This window comes from Balaenoptera acutorostrata, chromosome 5 (genome assembly GCF_949987535.1).
Source record: "Balaenoptera acutorostrata chromosome 5, mBalAcu1.1, whole genome shotgun sequence".
In the NCBI taxonomy this organism is placed as follows: domain Eukaryota; kingdom Metazoa; phylum Chordata; class Mammalia; order Artiodactyla; family Balaenopteridae; genus Balaenoptera; species Balaenoptera acutorostrata.
Window position 1 is genome coordinate 11,601,576 of NC_080068.1, and position 26,907 is coordinate 11,628,482.

Here is a 26,907-nt window from a genome sequence, read left to right on the forward strand (position 1 = left end):
CACCAAATAGGTAACTATAAAATATGTATCTTAGATAACTATAGAAGATGCCAAGTGTCTAAAATATATTTATAGAATTCTGTCAACAATCAAGACATTAACTATAAAATAATATAGTAAAACCCTTTCCCATTTTTAGATGATTTTCATGTTTATAAATGCATTTGAAAGTAAATTTAATAACAGTTTACTACAGTGGAATTGAACTATTTTTAAAAGCTCTTTGGTATCATAGTGAGATAATTATTTCTCGGAGATCAGATTTTGTTTTACTTTAATTTGTTTTCTTTGTAGTTCACAATTTTCCAAATAAAATCACTTCCATGGAGTGGTGGATGAGAGGGTGGGAAAATTTTCCTGAGCCCCAGAGTAGAGAAGTGTAAAATAAGGAAAATGTTGAAGATAAGATTCTGCAAACATATCAGAGTATTGATGTTGTTTACATGATGAATTGCCTGGAAGACTAGAGATAAGGAACTTACGTTTTTTTAAAAATATTTGGTTGATATCTGTTAGACACAGGAAGACCAGCCAGTTTATGAGGTTTTCTAAATTGAGAATCACTTCTATAATATCGGGACAATAAATAAAAATTTGATCTCCATCTATATAAAATATTTTTGATAATTCTGTGCCCTCAACTTTCTGACAGCTTGAGTGCTCTGGCAAAGAAAAATGATTGCACTATTAATTCAATCATAGCAAATTAAAACTTACAATATCTACAATTAAATGAGTAATTGCAGAGTGAAAAATGTATACAGGTACACAAACAGATTTTGTTGTATATCTTTATATGTATGTGTGAACATGGGATTTTTTAAGCAATAATTTGAGTCGCTCTCTCCTGAACTTTATTGTACTACGTTCATCTCTATATTTATCAATTCTAATTATTTTTCTTACAGAAATGATCTTTAAACTGGATCTTAAATGACATGTGAAAACAAAAGTAGAGAAGGCAGGGAGAAACATGGATGACATTAATGGTATGGAGAAAAGTTGCTGAACAAAGGCAATCAACTCAGTCATTTCTTTTAATGATTAAACAACTACTTTCAAAGTTTGTATGAGCAGATTTACATTCATAGAATATCTACATTCTTGAAAATTTTGGAGAAGGAAATTCTAACTGTTGTAGGGAATAGGAGTCCTTACTATTTAATCTTATTCCCTAAGATCGTAACCTAATATTTTACTACTGTAGCTTCAGTGAAAAGAACATAGATAAATACAAGTATATTTAAAATTTTAACCCTATTAAAAGATGATGCAGTATGAAGAAAAGAGCACTAGACTAGAAGTCAGGAGACTGGAATTCTACACCTTCTAGCCGTGTGACACTTAGAAAATTAATTTAGGTTTGAGCTCCTTATATATTAAACAGGAATGTTAAACTAGATCTATAATGCTTTTTGTAGCACTAAATTTGATTATTCTTTTGATATGAGATGCAAAGGAGATTTCTTTGAAGAAGTGATGTATTTTAAGGCAAGATCTGGAAGGTGGGTAAGCAACACTTTTTCATGCAGATAGAAGAACATATGTAAAGTTCCTGAGGCAGGTTGGAGCTTGGCACATTTCAGGGCCTGAATGAAGAACTGTGTTTGGAACTTAAAAAACAAGGAGGTAGTTGTTAGAAGATGAAGTGTGGTGAGGCAGACAGTTGCTAGATTATGGAGAACCTTGTTGGTTATGTTAAGATATTTGGGTTTTATCTTACCTTTCCCCATATCTTGCCTTTTTTTTTTTTTTTTTTTCACACACACACTGTATTTTATTTTTACAAGAGATAAATAGACTGACACCAAGCATTGTACATGGATGACCACAACAAAAGCAACAATGATTGCAATTATGAAACACACTCATACTATGGTCATAATATTGACATTCAGTCCAGTAATCCTCCACTGTAACAGCTCCTTTACTTTGCAGTGAAAATTGATTTGTATATTCTTTGCCTCTGAGTCCTTGTGGGATTTTTTTTTTTTTAATTCAGACAGAAAGTCACAAAAATTATACTCATCCTCATCAGTTCACTCAGTCCCATGTGATTAATTTTTTTTTTCATCTTGATCTTTTGTTAGCACTTTTATGAGTTCATCAGTTTTTCATTAGAGTTCTGAAAATGCTTATTCATTCAGTTCAGCAGTACAGTCAGTTACCAGAAACCTGTACTTGTCAGAGTCTTTTCCATGAATTTCTTGAAGATGAAACCCTTTTATAGGAACATATTTGCTAAATCATCAGAGTACACCCAGAACTGTCTGTAAATGACAAAAGACTTAAAAATGACCATGGTTAAAGATTTGATGAAAGTTCATAATAATGCAGTTGACAAGAAAATTAGTTATTTCTGAGATATACATTTTAAAGTAATAACTAGGATTATTACTTATAACATTATACCAGAACATATAAGATTTTTAGAAGTTTCCTGTAATGTCTGAAACATTTATATTAACATATTTCCATACATATTTCCATACAAATACAAATATAAGATTTTTAGAAATTTCATGTAATGTCTGAAACATTTATATTAACATATTTCCATACATATTTCCATACAAATACAAATATAAGATTTTTAGAAATTTCATGTAATGTCTGAAACATTTATATTAACATATTTCCATACAAATAACCCAATGAAAGTTTAGTATTAGTTGTTTTGTTTGTTTTTTTATACTTCAGGTTCTTATTAGGCATCAGTTTTATACACATCAGTGTATACATGTCAATCCCAATCGCCCAATTCAGCACACCACCATCCCCACCTCACTGCAGTTTTCCCCCCTTGGTGTCCATATGTCCATTCTCTACATCTGTGTCTCAACTTCTGCCCTGCAAACTGGCTCATCTGTACCATTTTTCTAGGTTCCACATACATGCATTAATATACGATATTTGTTTTTCTCTTTCTGACTTACTTCACTCTGTATGACAGTCTCTAGATGCATCCACATCTCTACAAATGACCCAATTTCATTCCTTTTTATGGCTGAGTAATATTCCATTGTATATATGTACGACATCTTCTTTATCCATTTGTCTGTCGATGGACACTTAAGTTGCTTCCATGACCTGGCTATTGTAAATAGTGCTGCAATGAACATTGGGGTGCATGTGTCTTTTTGAATCATGGTTTTTTATGGGTATATGCCCAGTAGTGGGATTGCTGGGTCATATGGTAATTCTATTTTTAGTTTTTTAAGGAACCTCCATATTGTTCTCCATAGTGGCTGTATCAATTTACATTCCCACCAACAGTGCAAGAGGGTTCCCTTTTCTCCACACCCTCTCCAGCATTTATTGTTTGTAGATTTTCTGATGATGCCCATTCTAACAGGAGTGAGGTGATACCTCATTGTAGTTTTGATTTGCATTTCTCTAATAATTAGTGATGTTGAGCATCTTTTCATGTGCTTCGTGGCCGTCTGTATGTCTTCTTTGGAGAAATGTCTATTTAGGTCTTCTGCCCATTTTTGGATTGGGGTGTTTGTTTCTTTGATATTGAGCTGAATGAGCTGTTTATATATTTTGGAGATTAATCCTTTGTCCGTTGATTCATTTGCAAATATTTTCTCCCATTCTGAGGGTTGTCTTTTCATCTTGTTTATGGTTTCCTTTGCTGTGCAAAAGCTTTGAAGTTTCATTAGGTCCCACTTGTTTATTTTTGTTTTTATTTCCATTACTCTAGGAGGTGGCTCAAAAAAGATCTTGCTGTGATTTATGTCAAAGAGTGTTCTTCCTATGTTTTCCTCTAAGAGTTTTATAGTGTCCAGTCTTATATTTAGGTCTCTAATCCATTTTGAGTTTATTTTTGTGTATGGTGTTAGGGAGTATTCTAATTTCATTCTTTTACATGTAGCTGTCCAGTTTTCCCAGCACCACTTATTGAAGAGACTGTCTTTTCTCCATTGTATATCTTTGCCTCCTTTGTCATAGATTAGTTGACCATAGGTGCGTGGGTTAATCTCTGGGCTTTCTATCTTGTTCCATTGATCTATGTTTCTGTTTTTGTGCCAGTACCATATTGTCTTGATTACTGTAGCTTTGTAGTATAGTCTGAAGTCAGGGAGTCTGATTCCTCCAGCTCCATTTTTTTGCCTCAAGACTGCTTTGGCTATTCGGGGTCTTTTGTGTCTCCATACAAATTTTAAGATGATTTGTTCTAGCTCCGTAAAAAATGCCATTGGTAATTTGATAGGGATTGCATTGAATCTGTAGATTGCTTTGGGTAGTATACTCATTTTCACAATGTTGATTCTTCCAATCCAAGAACATGGTATATCTCTCCATCTGTTGGTATCATCTTTAATTTCTTTCATCAGTGTCTTATAGTTTTCTGCATACAGGTCTTTTGTCTGCCTAGGTAGGTTTATTCCTAGGTATTTTATTCTTTTGGTTGCAATGGTAAATGGGAGTGTTTCCATAATTTCTCTTTCAGATTTTTCATCATTAGTGTATAGGAATGCAAGAGATTTCTGTGCATTAATTTTGTAACCTGCAACTTTACCATATTCATTAATTAGCTCTAGCAGTTTTCTGGTGGCAGTTTTAGGATTCTCTATGTATAGTATCATGTCATCTGCAAACAGTGACAGTTTTACTTCTTCTTTTCCAATTTGTATTCCTTTTATTTCTTTTTCTTCTCTGATTGCCGTGGCTAGGACTTCCAGAACTATGTTGAATAATAGTGGTGAGAGTGGACATCCTTGTCTCGTTCCTGATCTTAGAGGAAATGCTTTCAGTTTTTCACCATTGAGAATGATGTTTGCTGTGGGTTTGTCATATATGGCCTTTATTATGTTGAGGTAGGTTCCCTCTATGCCCACTTTCTGGAGAGTTTTTATCATAAATGGGTGTTGAATTTTGTCAGAAGCTTTTTCTGCATCTATTGAGATGATCATATGGTTTTTATTCTTCAATTTGTTAATATGGTGTATCACATTGATTGATTTGCGTATATTGAAGAATCCTTGCATCCCTGGGATAAATCCCACTTGATCGTGGTGTATGATCCTTTTAATGTGTTGTTGGATTCTGTTTGCTAGTATTTTGTTGAGGATTTTTGCATCTATATTCATCAGTGATATTGGTCTGTAATTTTCTTTTTTCGTCATATCTTTGTCTGGTTTTGGTATCAGGGTGATGGTGGCCTCATAGAATGAGTTTGGGAGTGTTCCTTCCTCTGCAATTTTTTGGAAGAGTTTGAGAAGGATGGGTGTTAGCTCTTTTCTAAATGTTTGATAGAATTCACCTGTGAAGCCATCTGGTCCTGGACTTTTGTTTGTTGGAAGATTTTTAATCACAGTTTCAATTTCATTACTTGTGATTGGTCTGTTCATATTTTCTGTTTCTTCCTGATTCAGTCTTGGAAGGTTATACCTTTCTAAGAATTTGTCCATTTCTTCCAGGTTGTCCATTTTATTGGCATAAAGTTGCTTGTAGTAGTCTCTTAGGATGTTTTGTATTTCTGCGGTGTCTGTTGTAACTTCTGCTTTTTCATTTCTGATTTTATTGATTTGAGTCCTCTCCCTCTTTTTCTTGATGAGTCTGGCTAATGGCTTATCAATTTTGTTTATCTTCTCAAAGAACCAACTTTTAGTTTTATTGATTTTTGCTATTGTTTTCTTTGTTTCTATTTCATTTATTTCTGCTCTGATCTTTATGATTTCTTTCCTTCTGCTAACTTTGGGTTTTGTTTGTTCTTCTTTCTCTAGTTTCTTTAGGTGTAAGGTTAGATTGTTTACTTGAGAGTTTTCTTGTTTCTTTAGGTAGGCTTGTATAGCTATAAACTTCCCTCTTAGAACCGCTTTTCCTGCATCCCATAGGTTTTGGGTCGTTGTGTTTTCATTGTCATTTGTCTCTAGGTATTTTTTTATTTCCTGTTTGATTTCTTAGTGATCTCTTGGTTATTTAGTAACGTATTGTTTAGCCTCCATGTGTTTGTCTTATTTACGTTTTTTTCCCTGTAATTCATTTCTAATCTCATAGCGTTGTGGTCAGAAAAGATGCTTGATATGATTTCAATTTTCTTAAATTTACTGAGGCTTGATTTGTGACCCAAGATGTGATCTATCCTGGAGAATGTTCCGTGCGCACTTGAGAAGAATGTGTAATCTGCCGTTTTTGGATGGAATGTCCTATATATATCAATTAAATCTATCTGGTCTGTTGTGTCATTTAAAGCTTCTGTTTCCTTATTTATTTTCATTTTGGATGATCTGTCCATTGGTGTAAGTGAGGTGTTAAAGTCCCCCACTATTATGGTGTTACTGTCGATTTCCTCTTTTATAGCTGTTAGCAGTTGCCTTATGTATTGAGGTGCTCCTATGTTGGGTGCATATATATTTATAATTGTTATATCTTCTTCTTGGATTGATCCCTGGATCATTATGTAGTGTTCTTCCTTGTCTCTTGTAACATTCTTTATTTTAAAGTCTATTTTATCTGATATGAGTATAGCTACTCCAGCTTTCTTTTGATTTCCATTTGCATGGAATATCTTTTTCCATCCCCTCACTTTCAGTCTGTATGTGTCCCTAGGTCTGAAGTGGGTCTCTTGTAGACAGCATATATATGGGTCTTGTTTTTGTATCCATTCAGCCAGTCTATGTCTTTTGGTTGGGGCATTTAATCCATTCACGTTTAAGGTAATTATCGATATGTATGTTCCTATGACCATTTTGTTAATTGTTTTGGGTTTGTTTTTGTAGGTCCTTTTCTTCTCTTGTGTTTCCCACTTAGAGAAGTTCCTTTAGCATTTGTTGTAGAGCTGGTTTGGTGGTGCTGAATTCTCTTAGCTTTTGCTTGTCTGTAAAGCTTTTGATTTCTCCATCAAATCTAAATGAGATCCTTGCTGGGTAGAGTAATCTTGGTTGTAGGTTCTTCCCTTTCATCACTTTAAGTATATCATGCCACTCCCTTCTGGCTTGCAGAGTTTCTGCTGAGAAATCAGCTGTTAACCTTATGGGAGTTCCCTTGTATGTTATTTGTCGTTTTTCCCTTGCTGCTTTCAGTAATTTTTCTTTGTCTTTAATTTTTGCCACTTTGATTACTATGTGTCTCGGCATGTTTCTCCTTGGGTTTATTCTGTATGGGACTCTCTGCGCTTCCTGGACTTGGGTGGCTATTTCCTTTCCCATGTTAGGGAAGTTTTCGACTATAATCTCTTCAAATATTTTCTCTGGTCCTTTCTCTCTCTCTTCTCCTTCTGGGACCCCTCTAATGCGAATGTTGTTGCGTTTAATGTTGTCCCAGAGGTCTCTTAGGCTGTCTTCGTTTCTTTTCATTCTTTTTTCTTTAGTCTGTTCCGCAGCAGTGAATTCCACCATTCTGTCTTCCAGGTCACTTATCCGTTCTTCTGCCTCAGTTATTCTGCTATTGATTCCTTCTAGTGTAGTTTTCATTTCAGTTATTGTATTGGTCATCTCTGTTTGTTTGTTCTTTAATTCTTCTAGGTCTTTGTTAATCATTTCTTGCATCTTCTCAATCTTTGCCTCCATTCTTATTCCGAGGTCCTGGATCATCTTCACTATCATTATTCTGAATTCTTTTTCTGGAAGGTTGCCTATCTCCACTTCATTTAGTTGTTTTTCTGGGGTTTTTTCTTGTTCCTTCATCTGGTACATAGCCCTCTGCCTTTTCATCTTCTCTGTCTTTCTGTAACTGTGGTTTTTGGTCCACAGGCTGCAGGATTGTAGTTTTTCTTGCTTCTGTTGTCTGCCCTCTGGTGGTTGAGGCTATCTAAGAGGCTTGATGGGAGGCTCTGGTGGTGGGTAGAGCTGACTGTTGCTGTGGCAGTCAGAGCTCAGTAAAACCTTAATCCACTTGACTGTTGATGGGTGGGGCTGGGTTCCCTCCCTGTTGCTGTGGCGGTCAGAGCTCAGTAAAACCTTAATCCACTTGACTGTTGATGGGTGGGGCTTGGTTCCCTCCCTGTTGGTTGTTTTGCCTGAGGCAACCCAACACTGGAGCCTACCCGTGCTCTTTGGTGGGGTTAGTGGCAGACTCTGGGAGGGCTCACGCCAAGGAGAACTTCCCAGGACCTCTGCTGCCAGTGTCCTTATCCCCACGGTGAAACAGAGCCACCACTTGCCTCTGCAGGAGACCCCCCAACACCAGCAGGTACGTCTGGTTCAGTCTCCCCCAGGGTCACTGCTCCTTCCCCTGGGTCCCGATGCACACATTACTTTGTGTGTGCCCTCCAAGAGTGGGGTCTCTGTTTCCCCCAGTCCTGTCACAGTCCTGCAATCAATTCCCACTAGACTTCAAAGTCTGATTCTCTAGGAATTCCTCCTCCCGTTGCCGGACCCCCAGGTTGGGAAGCCTGACGTGGGGCTCAGAACCTTCACTCCAGTGGGTGGACTTCTGTGGTATAAGTGTTCTCCAGTCTGTGAGTCACCCACCCAGCAGTTATGGGATTTGATTTTACTCTGATTGCGCTATAAAGTGTAAATCATTGCGATCCCTAATGACCGCAGATATTTGCTATCATGAAAGGTGTCAGTACACTAAATAAGGAGTAGCTCCTATGACAGGTAAGAGCATCAGTCTTTTGCACCTGACATTTTCTTGTATTTTGTTAGTAATTTGGGCCATTATGTTGGGAAGTTTTCAAATGATTTGAAGAATACATATGGATGGGAAGAAAATATCTCAGTATCCAAATGATAGTTCTAGTTATAACCAAATGATTAAAAAATAAGGAAAATACTTTTATTTTCTCTTCCTGGTAAGGAAAAATTCTTTAATCACTGTATAGTTTATGTCAAGATATATATTTTCCCATTAAACTTATCTGTCATACTAAAAATAGAATTGCAGCAGAACTTTTGAACTAGCTTGGTAGAAAATTTCTTTCACACAAAGGATCCCAGTGACAAAAATACAGAGCCAATTCACCATAGTAGTTTGAGTCAAACGTTTTAAATACCAGTTGAAACTCTCCAGTTTCTCAAGTTGAAACTTTCAAGAATATATTTAATGTAACATTTATGAATTTTGCTGTTAATTCTACTCAAAAGCTTTATTATCTAAAACGTACAGACTAAGAAAGGCCCATAAGTCTCAATTTGACTTTATCTAAATGTTACTAAATTTTCAATTATAAAGACTTGGTTGGCATTTATAATCAACAAGGCAAGTAAAAGTATTACTGAGCAATTCTAGCAAAGATTCATGGAGATGATACAGAGAGGGTGAAGTGTATATGAATGTGCTCAGTGGAGATTACATTGTCTTTGTTTTTTGTTTGCAGTAGTTATGGTGATTAATGAACCACTGTATTGGGCTTCAGTATCTTACCCTTTGTGTGTGTGTGTGAAGTGAACGGACTATCTGTTTTGATATAAAGCACGTTTCTTCAGTTTTCTGGGCAATAATAATTCAGAGTGTTGGCAGACAGAGAGCTATATATCCTGAAGTGCATGAATTGCATCATCTTGTGAGCCCTGCTAATGCAGGAACAGGAGAGCACCTGAACCTTGCTCTACCCTCCCGGCCTTATTATGGGTTGTCTGTGCCAGGGGAAACTATGACTTCATATTAGAGACTTTTCTCATCAATTACAGGGATGGATTTTTTTTTTAGGTGTATTTGCCCAGAGACACATGGGTATTTTTGGCCCAATCATAGTCTACTGTTAGACACATTAGTATTCAAAATATTTAATAATTGTAATTCCCCAGGCACCAATCAATCAGAAATACAATGACCATAAATATAGACTAGGATACCTGTGCTGGCCTGTGCCGCTGAGTAGCAGACCTGATTAACAGCCCATTTTCCTAACTGACTCAACCTAACGAAGAATGGTTTTGATGATTGTGGTGTTGCAGCCCACTCTTTTGCATGGAGAAATAAATGGATTTGTTTTCCATACGGGAAAGAATATTAGCTGTTATTTTTTGGTATCACTTATTAAGCAGTTAATGTTCATGATGAGCCTCTTGAGGTCAGTGACAGAATCCTATGAATCTCTGCAACATCAGCCCCCGTTGCTCTGCTGGACACCATGCGGATGTTTTCCATAACTGTGACATAACACCATCATTCTCTTTCTTGTTGGAATTAAGGATAGGTCCACACTTTTGAAGTATAAAACGAATGGCTGATTTTATCTTCTAAGTACATTTCTGCATGTACTCCATTCGTAACTATCTGAAACAGCAGTGATCCTTAGATGTGTAAATGCTAAACTGTAATCCTTAGGATCTCAGTAATTTCCTGAAATCAGTTGCAGAGCTTCACACTGGTATGGTTTCTGAAAGCTTTTTCAGTCTTTATTGATGTTTAGATACATAATTGGACAAAGAGGTTCAAAGAAACAGCGATCTAATTAAAAGGAATTATAAAATTGTTAGTTTATTTTATTGTAAGAGTGCTGGGAAATTTGGAACCGTGGGTGGCAGCCCTGCATTACATAAAAATTCACCTTCCAGAAAAACGTCTGTGTACAAATGAGAGTTGTATGCATAGATTATTGCAAAGAATGGTTTCGTTCATTCACTTATTATTGTATTCATTTATTCAACTTCAATTATGCAATTATTTACTGAGTCAGCCTAATAGGTGCCAGACACCAGGCAAGTTCACAACTTAAACCTGATAAATCTTTGAAAATTCTGTTATAACTAAAATATTGTTACTTGTGCTGTGAATTTTAATTTTTATATTTTATTTTATTCTTATTGGTCTTAGACACTAAAATAAAATAAAAACCTTTAAGAATGATTGTATAGCTTACTACAAGTTATATATAATTAAAATGAATCAGTCATATCAGATAAAATATATTTTATTTATTTTTAAAATTTTTTATTTTATATCGGAGTATAGTTGATTAACAATGTTGTGATAGTTTCAGGTGTACAGCAAAGTGATTCAGTTATACATATACATGTATCTATTCTTTTTCAAATTCTTTTCCCATTTAGGTTGCTACATAATATTGAGCAGAGTTCCCCCGTGCTATACAGTAGGTCCTTGTTGGTTGTCTATTTTAAATATAGCAGTGTGTACATGTCAGTCCCAAACTCCCTAACTATCCCATCCCCCCCTGGTAACCACAGGTTCTCTAAATCTGTGAATCTGTTTCTGTTTTGTAAATAAGTTCATTTGTATCATTTCTTTTTAGATTTTGCATATAAGCAATATCATACAATATTGGTCTTTCTCTGTCTGACTTACTTCACTCAGTATGACAATCTCTAGGTCCAACTATGTTGCTGCAAATGGCATTATTTCATTCTTTGTAGTGGCTGGGTAATATTCCATTGTATATATGTACCACATCTTCTTTATCCATTCCTCTGTTGATGGACATTTAGGTTGCTTCCATGTCTTGGCTATGGTAAACAGTGCTGCAGTGAACATTGGGGTGCATGTTTTTTTACGGATGTATGCCCAGGAGTGGGATCGCAGTATCATATGGTAGCTCTATTTTTAGTTTTTTAAAGGAACCTCCATACTGTTCTCCACAGTGGCTGTATCAATTTACATTCCCACCAACAGTGCAAGAGGGTTCCCTTCTCTCCACACCCTCTCCAGCATTTATTGTTTGTGGAATTTTTTGATGACAGCCATTTGACTGGTGTGAGGTGATACCTCATTGTAGTTTTGATTTGCATTTCTCTAATAATTAGCGATGCTGACCATCTTTTCATGTGCCTCTTGGCCATCTGTATGTCTTCTTTGGAGAAATGTCTATTTAGGTCTTCTGCCCATTTTTTTTTTTTTTTTTAAAGAAGAGTTTTTTTTTTTTTTTAATAATTTATTTTATTTATGGCTGTGTTGGGTCTGCGCCTCTGTGCAAGGGCTTTCTCCAGTTGCGGCAAGTGGGGCCACTCTTCATCGCGGTGCGTGGGCCTCCCATTATCGCGGCCTCTCTTGTTGCGGAGCACAGGCTCCAGACGCGCAGGCTCAGTAATTGTGGCTCACGGGCCTAGTTGCTCCGCGGCATGTGGGATCTTCCCAGACCAGGGCTCGAACCCGTGTCCCCTGCATTGGCAGGCAGATTCTCAACCACTGCGCCACCAGGGAAGCCCTTCTGCCCATTTTTTGACTGGGTTGTTTGTTTTGATGATATTAAGCCACATGAAAATATATTTTAAAAATGAAAATATAAATGATGCTTTTATAGGAATGATGTAATTATAGGAATGTTTTATTTTTTTCAATTTTTGTTTTTGTTCATTTGCTTGTTTGTTTTTCACATGAGATGCAGGATCTTGTGACTAAGAGCTCGAGTGCACTGCCTGCGTTCAGATCTCAGCTCTGTTGCTTGTTTGCTGTGTTGCCATCAGCGTGTGCCTTAACCTCTTTGAGATTCAAATCCCTCAACTGTGAAATGGGGATTATAATACCTCAAAGAGTTGTATGAGTATTAAGTGGTTTAGCATATATGAAGTCCTTACAGGACTACAGGAGATACATTAATTATTATTGTATATATATGCATGTTAAATGGCTAGTAGGAAAAAAAAATCTTATCCTGCTTATGTACTTAGGTTGGTTCATCTCAGGTCAACTTCTTAATAGCTATTCAAATTTGAGAAGAATTACTTATCTGGGCCTATTTTCTCATATGTAAAATGAAGATACTCATTATAGCTACCTCTTGGTTTTGTTCAAGGTTTGGATAAATTAACACACAGGAAGTGGTTAGCACAGTACTTGGCCCACAGTCAATCCTCAAAAAATGTTAGCTATGACTATTTATTTATTATTTCATTGTAAATGTAAAGTGGGGATAGTAATTAATATGATCACTTCAAATAACAATTGTGATCATGAATATACCCATGAAGACAAGTAAACAATTGTGTGATCCAAAAATGTGTTTCCTTGTTAATTATCCGATACTTTATAAATTGTTATACTATTTGTGAATAAACAGATTTGGATAAAATTAACCAAGGACATATTTTTTTTATTTGTGTCTTTGCCTGACCTTGGTGGCAGGCTCCAAGGCAACGCTGTTTTTTCTCAATTTAGGTTGCCAAGTGACCTTGTCATATACTTCAGTAAATAATATACATAAAAGCTATTGAAATTAAGCATAAGTTTCATAAATATCCTGAGCTATGTTATAGTATTGCCATTATTGTGTAGGCCCATTAGTTTTAATGAATGGAAACAAATTTATAAAAACTCATTAAAAATGACTATTTTCGTAGGCTGCTCTTTTCATACTATTTTTATATCTACCTCATAGGCACATTTGGAAAATTGTTAATCTTAATATCTTTTCTTTATATATACCTTCAATATAAGCGTGTTAAGTTATTTTCAAAATGCAGTATTTAAAAATAATTGTTTATATCAAGTAGAATAAAATAAGTATTATTTTTCCACATATTACTATGCTAAAAATTTAATGATTATTTGATAAGCATGCTAATTACATATGAAGTTATGCATCTCTCAGTTATTTTACTATTTTCACATAAAATCCTATTCATACTAGTCTTTCTTAATCCACAAAATGGTTGAATCCACAATTGATTGATTTAGTAATTTAAAATAATAATTACTAAAATTATTTTATCCCAAGTTTTGGTTTCTTAATCTTTTCTTTCCAGTTAATTTTTAAGCATATTTTCAGAAAATCTCTATATGAAATTTCTCTTTCAGTGATTACTTTTGACTTTCAACATTTTTAAAAGAGTTAAATAAGTGTAAACTCATTGTTATCATGTATAAATTAAATTCCAGTTGGGGGAAAAAATCACATTCTAAAATAGTGATTGTCATTGAACCTTATTACCGCTACATATAAAATTGACAAATCATTTCATAATTTTGACAGAAAGTTTCAGAATTTCCAAAGACTAATGTGAAGAAATAATGAGAGTCACAAGGAAGTTTTTTCTAGCTCACTACTGACATTGATCAACAGCTTGGAAAATACTGCTCTGAATATGCTACCTAGTAATTTTTGTTCATTTTTTTCTTGTTAGGAACCTTTCCCTGAAATTAACAAAAGAGATTGATCCGGAAGCCAGGTGTCCCCATATCAGGGGAACGCCCAGCAGTCCATCTGCAGATTGGCCCCTGCCAGGTGTGGAAGAAAATGGAGGCATCGATTCTATGCCATTCAGACTGATGCTACAGGACTGCACAGCCGTCAAGACATTATTATTAAAGATGAAAAGAGTTCTACAAGAGGTAATGGTTTGCTCTAAGATTAATGTTTTCAGTGCTGGTAGATAGTGAAGTCTGTAGACTTGGTTAGTCCCTGCTTCTATCAATAGTTAACTGCATAACACTGGGCAGAGGTCAGCTATCCTCTTGGAACTTAGCTTTTCTCATATGTCAAATGAAGGGTTTGTAGTTCTGGTTTATAAGGTACTCTTCAACTCAAAAATTCTAAGATTCTGTGAAGGAATTAAAAAAGAATAAATTGATACCTAGTCTGGGAAAAGTCAGATAAAGAGAAATGGGCATCAGCTGTTAGGTTTTTAAAAGGCTATTGAGAGACCTATTAACTGGACTTCATTTTAATGATATTGAGACTTTATATGATACCATAAAAGTAGTTTATTTAGTCATTTTTGTTCCAATAACAATTAATCTAGTAAAATTTCATCTGAATGTTTGATTGATTTTGCCCATTGACTCCAGGTGCCCTCTTTCAGTCTATGCTCAGTTAGATGATGAGCTAGTCAGGAAAATACGCAGTGGAGTCTTTCATCTTTATGGTCAAGAATCAGCCATTCTTTAGGATTCAAGTATGTTATGGTTTTATTTTTATAATTGCAACAGTTATTTTCTTTGGAGGATTTCTATAAAAAGTGTAAACATTATTATTTCAAAGATGTGAAATGAGGGGACCAAAATTTTAAATGACTTTCCTCTAGTGGGTGTGAATTCAGAACAACAGCCTGAGATTTCTGACTCTCAATTCAGTGACATTTTATCATGTCCTATTATCATTTAACTGATTTCTCTTTATTGAAAAGGGATGTTAATGAATAGTGTGAGAACAGAAAAATATAACTATTTAGTATGAGTAGTATTATGACTCACTTACAATGTTGACCGCTGATATTTCCTTTTCTAACACTGATAATAATAATAACAACACTAGTGGCTACCACTAGAGGCCAGAATTGAATCAGGGAGAGAGAAGGGAATTTAAGAGAAGTGATTGTCATAGACTATTAGGGACATCCAGTCAGGTATTCCTGTCAGCTATTAAAGTAATAACTGGAAGAGATCTCTGCATCCCATACCAGTTTATATCTCTGGGGTGGTCTTTGTGTCTAGAATCTATGCAGTGGTGTGTAGGAGTGGTGTGCTTATACTTGATCATTCTTAGAATTTCAGGAATTTTATGAGCTGACAGTTAAGCACAGGCATTAAAAAAATTAAATTATATACACTTATAATGAAACAAATTATATTTTTAAAAGGGTAATCAGTACTCAAATCTCTACATTTCCTACTAACTTTACTATATTTTACTATTAATTACACTTGTGAGCTTGTTTACACCTATTGGATCTATATGTAGAAATACTATATAATAGCTAATGTGCATATTTCCCAATTGTACATTCATTTATGTCACTTTGTTAGCTTGAAATCAGCCACATGGGAATATTATGCCACAGAAATTGGCAAACAATGCAAGGTAGGGCTTTTAAATTTTGGAGAGCTGTTGTTAAATATTTACCAGTACACCGCTATATGTATTACTATATGGTTTCTATATTGACAACATAAGTGTTTCTTTCTGCACTAGTCCAGGCTTCCTGACCTTTTGCTTGACATGTAGTCTGAACCTCTCTGAACAACGCAAACTTAATAATAGCTGTTATATTAAAAGATATTAATCTCAAAGTCTGTAACAGTCAAGTATTCAGTTTTCTACCTCTCTCTTTGGTCTGGATTTTAATTTTAAAAAATCAAAAAAGTAAAAGGAAGTAGGAAAAACTGACAGGAAGAGTCAAGGGGCTTTCTTATGGTACTTAATTTTATAATTTAAAAATACGCAGTGATATTCACTGTAAAGTCAATATTCAGAATATATTGAGATTGTTTTTATATTTCTATCTGTTTTTCTTCATTAAAGAGTATTTGAAGAAACTGAAGAGAATTGACTTTTAAAGCTAATGTAAAATGAACAATAATTACATCTGTTTGTTAAGCCCATTCAGAGATCAGGGGGTCTTACTGTTTATGGTCAGCAAGAAAAGCAATATTATTATATGATTAGCATTAACATCTGTTCTAGAAAAAAGATATTCATAATAGATGCCTTTAAAGAAAACTGAAATATTCTCGAAGCCATGAGTTTTTAAATGGCAATTCAGATTTCATTGCTGAATTTAATTCCAGCTATTCATTTTAGATCAATAATACCTTTTTTAACATAGACAAATAGAGTTTATTTCTATTAACTTATTTTTATGATGCTTAGTAGTCCACCTGTATATACAGATAATTTCTTTTAATAGATCTTTCTTGGAGTATAATTGCTTCACAATACTGTGTTGGTTTCTCTTGTACACCAAAGCGAATCAGCCATATGCATACACATGTCCCCATATCCCCTCCCTCTTGAACCTCCCTCCCATCCTCCCTACCCCACCCCTCTAGGTCATTGCAAAGCACCAAGCTGATCTCCCTGTTCTATGCTGCTGCTTCCCACTACAGATAATTTTTAACTGCAGAAGATCCCAATTATTTTATTTTTAAGATGAAAAAAGTCATTAATGAGTTTAGTGTATCACACTAGAAACCACTCCTATTTGAGATTTTTCCTAATGCTACTCTGTTGACATCTTAGATTTTAATTCTGAGATAGGTCAAGTGTGAATAATCTGAATGGAAGCTCACACTGCCATTTTTATCCCCCTTCTTTGGAGATCATTTGCTATTACAACCCCAAATATCAATTCCTTTATTTAAAAAAAAAAAAAAAAGGGCTTCCCTGGTGGCGCAGTGGTTGAGAATCTGCCTGCCAGTGCAGGGGACACGGGTTCGAGCCCCGGTCTGGGAGGATCCCACATGCCGCGGAGCAACTGGGCCCGTGAGCCACAACTGCTGAGCCTGTGCGTCTGGAGCCTGTGCTCCGCAACAGGAGAGGCTGCGATGGTGAGAGGTCCGCGCACCGCGATGAAGAGTGGCCCCCGCTTGCCGCAACTAGGGAAAGCCCTCGCACAGAAGCGAGGACCCAACACAGCCAAAAATAAATAAATAAATAAATAAGTTTAAAAAAAAAAAAAATGGCTGGCTTTGGGCCCTAAGAAATTCTGTTGTCACTTTATTTTTTCATATTAATGATTTTAAAAAAAAAGTGACTGCAGCAAGGGAGAACTATATAAATTTTTCTTCCTTCTTTGTTAACTTTTTCACATAACTCCATTACCTGTAAAAGAAGAAAATATTTAATACAATATCTACAGAAATAGTTTTTGTTTTGATGTTTCGTTTCAGTTTGTTCTCTTTTTGTTATTCTCTTATTATAAAATTTGTTTGTACTGTACAGTAACTGACCAAGAAGACTACTGGGAAGGGATTTTAGGTGCAGTGCATAGTTTCTAGTAAGATAACAGCTAATAAGAATGTTTATCCAAGATTGTTTGCAATGCTCCTCCACCCAACACCCTTGCCTTTTTAATTTATATTTAACAAATGTTCCTAGCAAATTTCCTGAATCATATAAGACATTTTTTTAAAGTTAGATAAATGTTAAACAAATTTTTAAAATGTTGATATGATCAGACGAATCTAACAATAAAATTAATTATTGAAAATCAGAGAAATCTAACAATAAAATTAATTATTGAAAATCAGAGAACTATTTGTTCGAGAATCAATATCATTTACAAGCTCAGGTAGTTGACATAAACATTTGGGTTTGCCATTGAATAAAGAGCTCTTACCCATTTTTCTTTTTTTCTCAACAAGCTAGCAGTTCAAACTAATTTTATTATCTCTAAAAAATAATAATGGGAAACTTTCAAGGATAATTTTAAATGTAAACTTCTTATTTCTTTTATTTTTAAATACAATACATAAATATATGACAAAATTTGGAGTGTTTTGAACTTCACCATAAATCATTGTATGGTGGGGATTTCTTAAGGATTTTTTTCTTTTAGCACATTTTGGTGAAATGATTCCAAAATCTATGACAACATTCATATAAACTAACATTTTCCTATCAGCAAATCTCAAAAGGAAATGAAAAGCCTGTAGAATAGGAACTCCGAGATGGATAATTACAGAAGGAAAAAGCAACAGTGGAGAGTCATGAAGTATGGAAATTCACCAAAAACAGGCAATTACCCATGTAAATCTAGATAACAATATAATAATTAGACTGCTCTTTATATTTATCTTTTGAAAATAACACAATTCCAAGTTTCTGCTACCTACCTTATGCTTATTTGCTTGTTTTTGCTTGCATAAAAATTTGTTTAAGATAAAAATTGGAAAAAAAAAATACACCACAAAAACTGCAAATGCAAGAAAACTAGAGTAGCTGTACCCATGTCAGGTAGATGTAAAGATAAGATATATCACCAGAATCAAAGAGCTACATTTCATAATGATAATACAACATTATAAAGCATTTATACTCCAATAAAGATGTGAAAAAAAAAATAAAATAAAACACACACACACACACACACACACACACACACACAAAAGAGTCAGTTCATCAGGAAGACATAACAGTCATACATGTGGATGGCCTATGTATGTAACTTGTAAATATATGTTGCAAAATCTGACAGAACTAAATGAAGACGTAGGTACTTCACAATCATAGTTGAAGATTTTAACTCTTCTCTCAATAACTGATAAAAGAACTAAAAATCAGGAAAGCTTCAGAAAATTTGAACAACATATTTAACTTCTTTAGTAATGACTGACTTTTACATAACAGAATTATACCAGCTTTTCAGTGCGTGTGGAACATCACCAAGACAGAGTATATGCTGGGTCAGAGAAATATCTCAATAAATTTCAAATGTAGACATCTATGTAATACATTTTTTGAGAACAGTGGAATTAAATTAAAAATCATGAATAATCAAGTAACTAGAAAAACATCAAATATTTTGAAATTAAACAGCAAACTTCAGTATACCCCATGGATCAATTTAGAAACCTCAGGGAAATTTTAAAGTGTTTCAAATGAGATGGTAATAATAATAGAATAAATCAAAATTCATGGGATATAGTTGAAACCATGCTTGGAGGGAAATTTATAACTTTAAAAGTTTATATTTAAAGTAATAAACTGCCATAATTAATAACTCATTTTCTCCTTAAGAAGCTAGAAAATAATGGCAAATTAAACCCCAAGGAAGTAATAGAAATAAATATAAAAAACAAAAGTAATAAAACTGAAAACAGACAAATAATAGAAAATTTACGAAGTGCTCAAATTGGTTCTTTGAGAAGTTAAAAAAAGAAAAGACTGTAGAAGAAAAAAAGAAAATAAAAAATACAAATTACTAATATCAGCAATGAATTGCTGGGAGAAATAATCACTACAAATCTTATGGGAATTAAAAGGATAATAAGGAAATGTTATAAACAATAGTATGGCAATAAATATGACAATTTGGATGAAAATTACAAATCCCTTGTAAAATACAACTTTCCATAATGACACAAGAAGAAATTAAAAATCAGAATAGTCCAATTTCTATTAAAGGGATATATTTTATTATTAAAAAAGAGAAAATGATCCCCATAAAGAAAATCTAAGTCCAGGAGGTTTCACTGGTGCATTCTGACAAATATTTAAGAAAGACTTAAAACTAATATTATGCAAAAAAGTTTAGGAAATAGAGAAACAAGATATGCTTCTCAACTGTTTGGTGTGGCAGACATAGGACTATTATAATAATCTGGCAAAATCTTTATAAGTAAAATGAAATCACAGGAAAATTTCTCATATATATATATACAAATATATATAAATATATATATATATATACATATATGGAGAGAGAGAGAAAGAGGGATGCAAAAGTCTTTTAAATTACTAAATAAAATTGGCAATATAAAAATATACAATGACCTATTTGGTTCTATTGCAAGAGTGCAAGGTTTGTTTAGCATTCAAAAACCAGTCAGTGCAATTCACTATAGTAATAAACTAAAAAAAAGAAAAAGTACATGAGCATATTAATAGGTGAAGAAAACATTTGAAAAAATCAAACATCAATTTATGGTTAAAAGAGAGAAAAACTGAACACAGTGGTAGTAGAAGGGAACTCCTATCCCTACAGCTAATATCCATACTTAATGAGGTAAAACGGAAGCTTCTAATACTATTAGCAAAGCAAGAATGTCCACTCTCCCCACTTTTAATGAACATTGTGCTGGAGGTTCTAGCTAAAAATAGGCAAGAAAAAGCATTAAAAGCATAAATATTGGAAAGAAAAGATAAAACTACCTGTATCTGAAGTTGCAAGATGTTTGTATAGATATCCCCAAGGAATCAACAAGAAAGTTTATGATAAGCCTTGTAGGAATAATAAGTGAATTTAGCAAGGTCGAAGGATACAAAGATAGAAGTTTATAATTAAATTATGTAGTGTTCCATAGCAAATTATAGTGGAATAAAACAGACATTTGCTGTCTCATAGTTTTTGTGGTCAGGAATTTGAGAGCAGTTTACATACTGCTTCTGGCTGAAGGCCTTTCATGAGGCTGCACTCGAGATGTCAGCCATAACTGCAGTCAGGTGAAAGTTTGACTGGGCTTGAGGATTAATGTAATGTGGCAGGAAGGTTCAGTTTTTTACTACAGGTGGTCAGAGCCTCAGTGCCTCACCATGTGGACCTCTTCATTGTGTGACATGGCAGCTGGCTTCCCCCAGAGTATGCAATCCAAGAGAAAGAGCATAAGAGGAAATAAATGATATCTTCTATAACCTAATCTTGGAAGTAACATACAATCACTTTTGTAAACTGTATTGGTCACAAAGACCAATCTTGATTCAGTGTGAGAGGGCACTATACAAAGGCCTGGGTACCACAAAGTGCAGAACATTGTGGCCCTTCTTATCCAAGCCACCATAGTCCACCTTTTGGCCCCCAGAGATCCATCTCTCACAGTCCAAAATATACTTACCCCCCGCCAAGGCCACCCAAAGTATCATTCTATTACAGCATCAGTTCAAAGCACAGAATCTCATTAGGTAAAACATGTGCAGTTGTAGATAGGCCTTAAGTACAGCAACCAAAGTACAGTTCTCCATTTGAAGACCTGTGAACTAATGCACGGGTTAGTAGTCCTTGATTAGGACTCAAAGCCTGAGAATAATTCTCCTTGGCTTTTAGTTCCACCCTTTGTACTCTTGGTCCTACCCTTCAAGTCATCCTTTCTTTTATTATAAAGTTAGCACATGTTTGCAGCTGAATAGTTTTCTCATCCTTATTTGTGTTTGCCTACATTGGTATCCAAAGGCCTCTTTTAATTTTGTACTGTCTCTGTCCCTTTAATTCGAAACTGTAAAGTGTTTCTGTGACTATAACTCTTAAATTTCTTTTTAGATCTCTGTGAACTTTATTAGGGATTCACTCCATTAGACAAAAGCCACACCCATTAATCTCTTCAAGATAAGCTCTTCTTTGACTTGAAATAGCTGATGGACAACCCCTTTAAGCCTTTAAAATTTTAATTGTTTGGTTGAGAGCATCTGTGAGACACACCCTGAAGGTAACCAAAAGGCACCTTTCGTCTGATTGAACTAGGTTCTCTGCAGCACTATTTTTCACCTTTCAGAGTAGCTCTGCATCTAGTAAATAAATTTATAAGGTAATAAAAAATGTTTACATCTGGATTGGTATAGTTTGTTGCATGAATTTACATTTTCATCAAAGCTTATCAAATTGTACACTTAATATGACAACACGTGGAATGTCATCACATAACTGATAGCACCACTGTCAGTGCTTCCATGTTGTGGAATTTCTCTTCTTCCCTTGGAAGACCTGTAAGTGAACTGTGGCCATTTATCACGTAGACTAAGTTAGGGCACTATTGTCAGTTCTTACCAGTTGTTATTGGAGCTTAATTTTCTTCTCAATTTTAGAATAACATAAGTTAAAAAAAATATATATATATATATATATAGAACCCTTTCTTCATATAAAGCAATACATCGCCTGTATACTCCCTGAAGAAACCTCTAGTTTAGATAATGGCATAACTTAGATTCATTGAGAATAGATAGGTTTCCGAGTAAGAATACTGTACCTACCTGAGGTTTGGCTTTTTATGAGGCTATAAGTTTGATCTGGAAAATAGATAAGAAGGGGAGGGAAGTATATTTCCATGACTCTTTTGCTATATAAGCAACCTTAACTTTCAACAGTCCTCTGAGAGAGATTAGAGAAGGTAGAGAAAAATTCTTCCTTAATCCTTAATCCCATTTCACCCACAGTCCCACTAGAGGAGGTATATTAGAGTGGTAAAAATTACAGTGTTTAAAACCATTGAGATCTAAGTGTGATTCTCGCTTCTGCTGCTTAATAGCTGCTACAAGTTGATTAAGGTTTTTGAGTCTCTATTTTATCATATGCAACGTTTACCAACTATTTCATAGAGCCAGTTAAACAGTAAAATGTATATAACAAGTTATCACCGTGAGAGTGTGGGTTTAAGTACCCTTGAACAGGAGCTGCTGCAATGATCTCATTCATTTGTGTGATTAATACTGACCGTTTCAAGCAAGGTAGAATATTTGAGATTTCTTAAACTTGGAAATATACCAGTAAATGTTTTTAATAGGACAATATGTTGTATTTATTGAATAATAACTCAATATTAATAATTGTTAATAAAGGCTATTACTAGCTGAAAATGAAAGTGGAAATATTGTTGTCATTTACGTTTTTCTGGGCATTCAGTTGTGCTAGCACATTTGACCTGACATTCCTTGGCTAAAGAACTACTACATGTCAATTGAATTTCCTGTTGACAGTCAATATGTAAGAAAGCTTTTTTCCAAGTGAGAAATAATGATGACAGACCATGGTGGTAGCAGTTGAGACAGAGAGAAGGGAAAAGATGTGTGACTTGTTTTGGAAGTAATGTCAGCAGCCACTGCTGTGAATTGGAATTGGGTGGTGACAGCAAGAGAAGAAGCAAGGGCAAATGAGAGTTGTTCTTCGAGTACTAGGCAGACATTATTGCCATTTTCTGAGACTGGGAAGACTAGGAGAGGGTAAACCTGTGTGAGACAGGAAGGAAACAAGAGTTTTCTTTTGGCCAGGTTGAGGTTGAGATGCTTATTTAGACATGCAAGTGTACTTGTCAAATAGAAATTTGAATTAATGTGTCTGCAAACCCAGAAAGATCAGGGCTAAAAATATAGATTGAGTATTCATGATTATATACATTCTGTTTAAAGCTATGGAACAGAGAACTTGTACCTAAAACCAGGGTAGGAAGCTCCAACATTAAATGATCAGAAAGTTAAAAAAAAAAAAAAAAAAAGAGTGTCCAGTGAGATGGGAAGAATACCAAGAGTAATATCAAGAAGCAAGGGAAAATATTGCTTTACGAAAGCCAACTTGAGGAATGATGCTGAGAAATAAATATGATAAGAAAAGATAAGATAAACAGTTAGTGGATTTGTCAATCTACTGATTAATTCCAAAAGCATATTACCCAGGCTTTAGAAATTTCAGTATGTAAAACAACCTATACAAAGTATTAATTTATAAAGCTAAAGCCTAAAATAGAAATAGTAACTATTTCCAGCTTGTTCTGTTATTAAATTATTGGTTTATTTCTTTGTAAATCATTGGTCTATGAATTTGAAGTCTGTGAAAATGAATAATACATGCCCTGAACGAATATTTAAAATATGTTTTAAGGTAAGACATGTCTTAGTTTTGGAAGCATATTATAAATTGTATTAGGTTAATTAATAATGATGACCAAACATTCATCTTCCATGAGTACCCTCCATACTGAGGTATTATTTTTTTCTTTAAAGAGTATTACTTCTATTAGCTAAAGTTGTTATTTATACTGCAGAGGCAATCTAATACAGTGATCACAATATACTAGTCTGTACTACGACAGACTGCTCAAATTTGAACATCAGATCTCAGTAGGTACATATGACTTTGGGCAAAGTGAGAATCCATGAGAATCGGGTCTCTCTCAGAAGCAGAATTACTATGTAAGTGCATGTTCAAAACTACTAGATAATATCAAAGTTTTTCCAAAGTTCTCGTACCAAATTACTAACTCCCTCCGGGTATATTCATGTAATAGAATGCTTTATGTTCATGTATCATCATGTCCCACAAAGAGTGTTTTCAACACAAAAACCAAGTCACAGATAAATTCATACAAAATATAGAGTTTAAAAATATGCAAAGCTAAATAATTATTAAATATTATTAAAGAATATATATTTTTAAAAGTATGGGGATGTTAAACATGGTAGTCAAGGTAAGATTACATGTGTAGAGGTAGTGATTGAGGAGAGGTAGACATGTGCAATTAAGGCAGATATTTATTTTATATTCATGGTATATTTTCTTATGTGTTTCTGTCAAAATCATTGCATATACATAATATTTTCTTATATATGTAACGTTGCCTTAAAAAACTCAGTCTTCGCAAATAGTGTGTACTCTGAGTGGGTCCCTCTACACCAACTCCATCCCCTACAATGCTATTTTCCTCTGTATTTCTCTTCCCATGAACGTTGCAGAAATATTTTGGCTACTCCTTTGCCATCAGTGTATCATTTGGTATTTATTTAATGTCAAACTAAAAACGAAGTGGGATCAGTGTGAGAAAGGGTATAACAATCAGGCAGAGAATTCTTTCCTGGTATGAGTACTTACATAATCTGCCAGTCATGTGTATTATTTTATTACTTATTAAAAACAAACTACAACCCTGTATTAACAATAACCGCCACCCTCATTGTACCTGAATGATGTGGTTATTTGTGTTATAATCATATTCAATAATTAATCAAATAACCACTAATATGGTTCTGCTATGCATGTTTAACTTTTAATTTTCTTCTTGCATCCAGCATTAATGTCTCAGTTGTAATACAACTCACATACTATTGTGTGATGTGATGGGCTGAATCTCACATCAAGAATTTCAGGCTGCAACATAGCAGATATACAGCAGATGGCGCCCTGCAGGATCCCCAGGGGATGCTTAGTGTGGTCAGTGCTTCTGGTGGGGGAGGGAAGGAGAGAGCGGAGAGCCGTTTAAGCAAATGATGCCGTGGACAGCCTGCGATTGTGTTCCTCTGAGACACACTTTTACAGAAACGGTGTTTTATTCAGATTTGAAAATCAGAAACAAAGGCATATTTAACTACAGTGAAAATGCCTATTTTTAATCGCCGAGTGTATAAAAGATGGTGTTACAAATTCAGACAACATAATGCAGTTGCTTAGGAGTAATATAAACTGTAAAATGTTCACATGCTTACAGATTAGCAAAGGCGTTTTAACATCTAGTGACTCATTTAGATGCAGGACAGTTATTCCTTAACTATTTCATTTTAACCTTGATGAAAATGAAAACTTGAGAAAACTAGTATTGACTTTTAATATAAATTTACTAATAGGAATACAGATGTTTACTATTTCAAGTATTGTAGTTTAAATAGATTATTTTCTGTTACTGTCTTTTAAAGTGAAATAAGCTCTGTATAGTGGGCTAGCTATTAATAAAATCAAAATAACTCATATTTATGACAAATACATGTGACAGCAAATAGATATATCTGTCTTGTTCTCTTGGTTAGATGAGCTTCTGTAAGTAAGAGGAGATGAGGAGTTTAAAAAGAATAATGAATTATTATGAAAGATTTTATTCACTTACCTCAAAAATAGACAAATATTGTTTTGTTATCCATGGCCTTCATTAGGGGTGAGCAAAGTCTTTCTGTAAAGTCCTGGCCATATAGACTGTATTGCAACAACTCAATTAAGTAGTAGTAAGAAAGCAGATATATGATGTAAACAAATGAGCATAGCTAGAGTCCTATAAAACTTTATTTACAAAAACAGGCGGTGGACCAGATTTGGTTCTTGTTCTGGGCCTGTCATCCCATACTACTTAAGAGAGAGGTATCATGATACTACTTCAAGGCACTGTGTAGTTAAGAGCATTAGTTTAAGGAGCCAGAACATACAGTCTATATCCCATCTCTTTACTTACTAGCTCAGTGATCCTACGCAAGTTAAACCCTGCAGATAATAATATTAACATATCACTTAAGTGTGATTGAGAATATTAAATATGTTAATATGTTTTAAATGCATGGAACAGTGTTGGACACATATCAAACGCTCAATTTGTATTAGTTATTATTTTATTATCACAAAGTCTGAGGACCACTAGTGACATAAAATGATCATGGATCTAACATTAGGCAAAACCTGAATTCACATCTTACTTAGATCTACAATTCAGCAATGTTATTTTATTCTATTTTATTCAGTTTCTTTGATAAGCATTAGGTTTTCACATATAGAATAAGAGGGTAAAAATTCTTATAAATTTTATTGTGAAAATTAGATTTCAGTTGTATCTGGAAGGTCTAAAGGTCTAAATAAATGTTAGTTCTCTTCTCTTCCCCCCCCTTTTAAAAAATGTATTCTAACATTACTTCTCAACTTGTTACCCAGATTGAGATTTGATTCCAACTTCATAGCACTTCCATGATTCTTATTTCCTTTAGAACTGGCCCTTGATTTTGGTGTTCCTATTTCTTGCATGTTCCAGAGCTATAGTCTGGCCCTTAAGCCCCAGGTTTGTGGCAGAGATTATTTCACTGGTTCACAGAATTTCTAAATACTGCTAAGCCTCTGATCAAACTGCATAGTGTAGTCAACTTTGGATAGATATCAGTGAATAAAT

The 26,907-nt window shown here is 34.5% G+C and overlaps 1 protein-coding gene across 4 annotated transcripts in view; it reads left to right on the plus strand.

Annotated features, from left to right (window-relative positions):
* CCSER1 (coiled-coil serine rich protein 1) overlaps positions 1-26,907 on the plus strand; it is a 1,332,111-nt gene that overhangs the window by 444,842 nt on the left and 860,362 nt on the right. For all 4 annotated transcript variants that reach the window (XM_057546975.1, XM_057546973.1, XM_057546976.1 and 1 more), the window contains exon 6: positions 13,974-14,181. In XM_057546975.1, the coding sequence (XP_057402958.1) occupies positions 13,974-14,181 (208 nt within the window). The remainder of the gene's footprint in view (positions 1-13,973; positions 14,182-26,907) is intronic.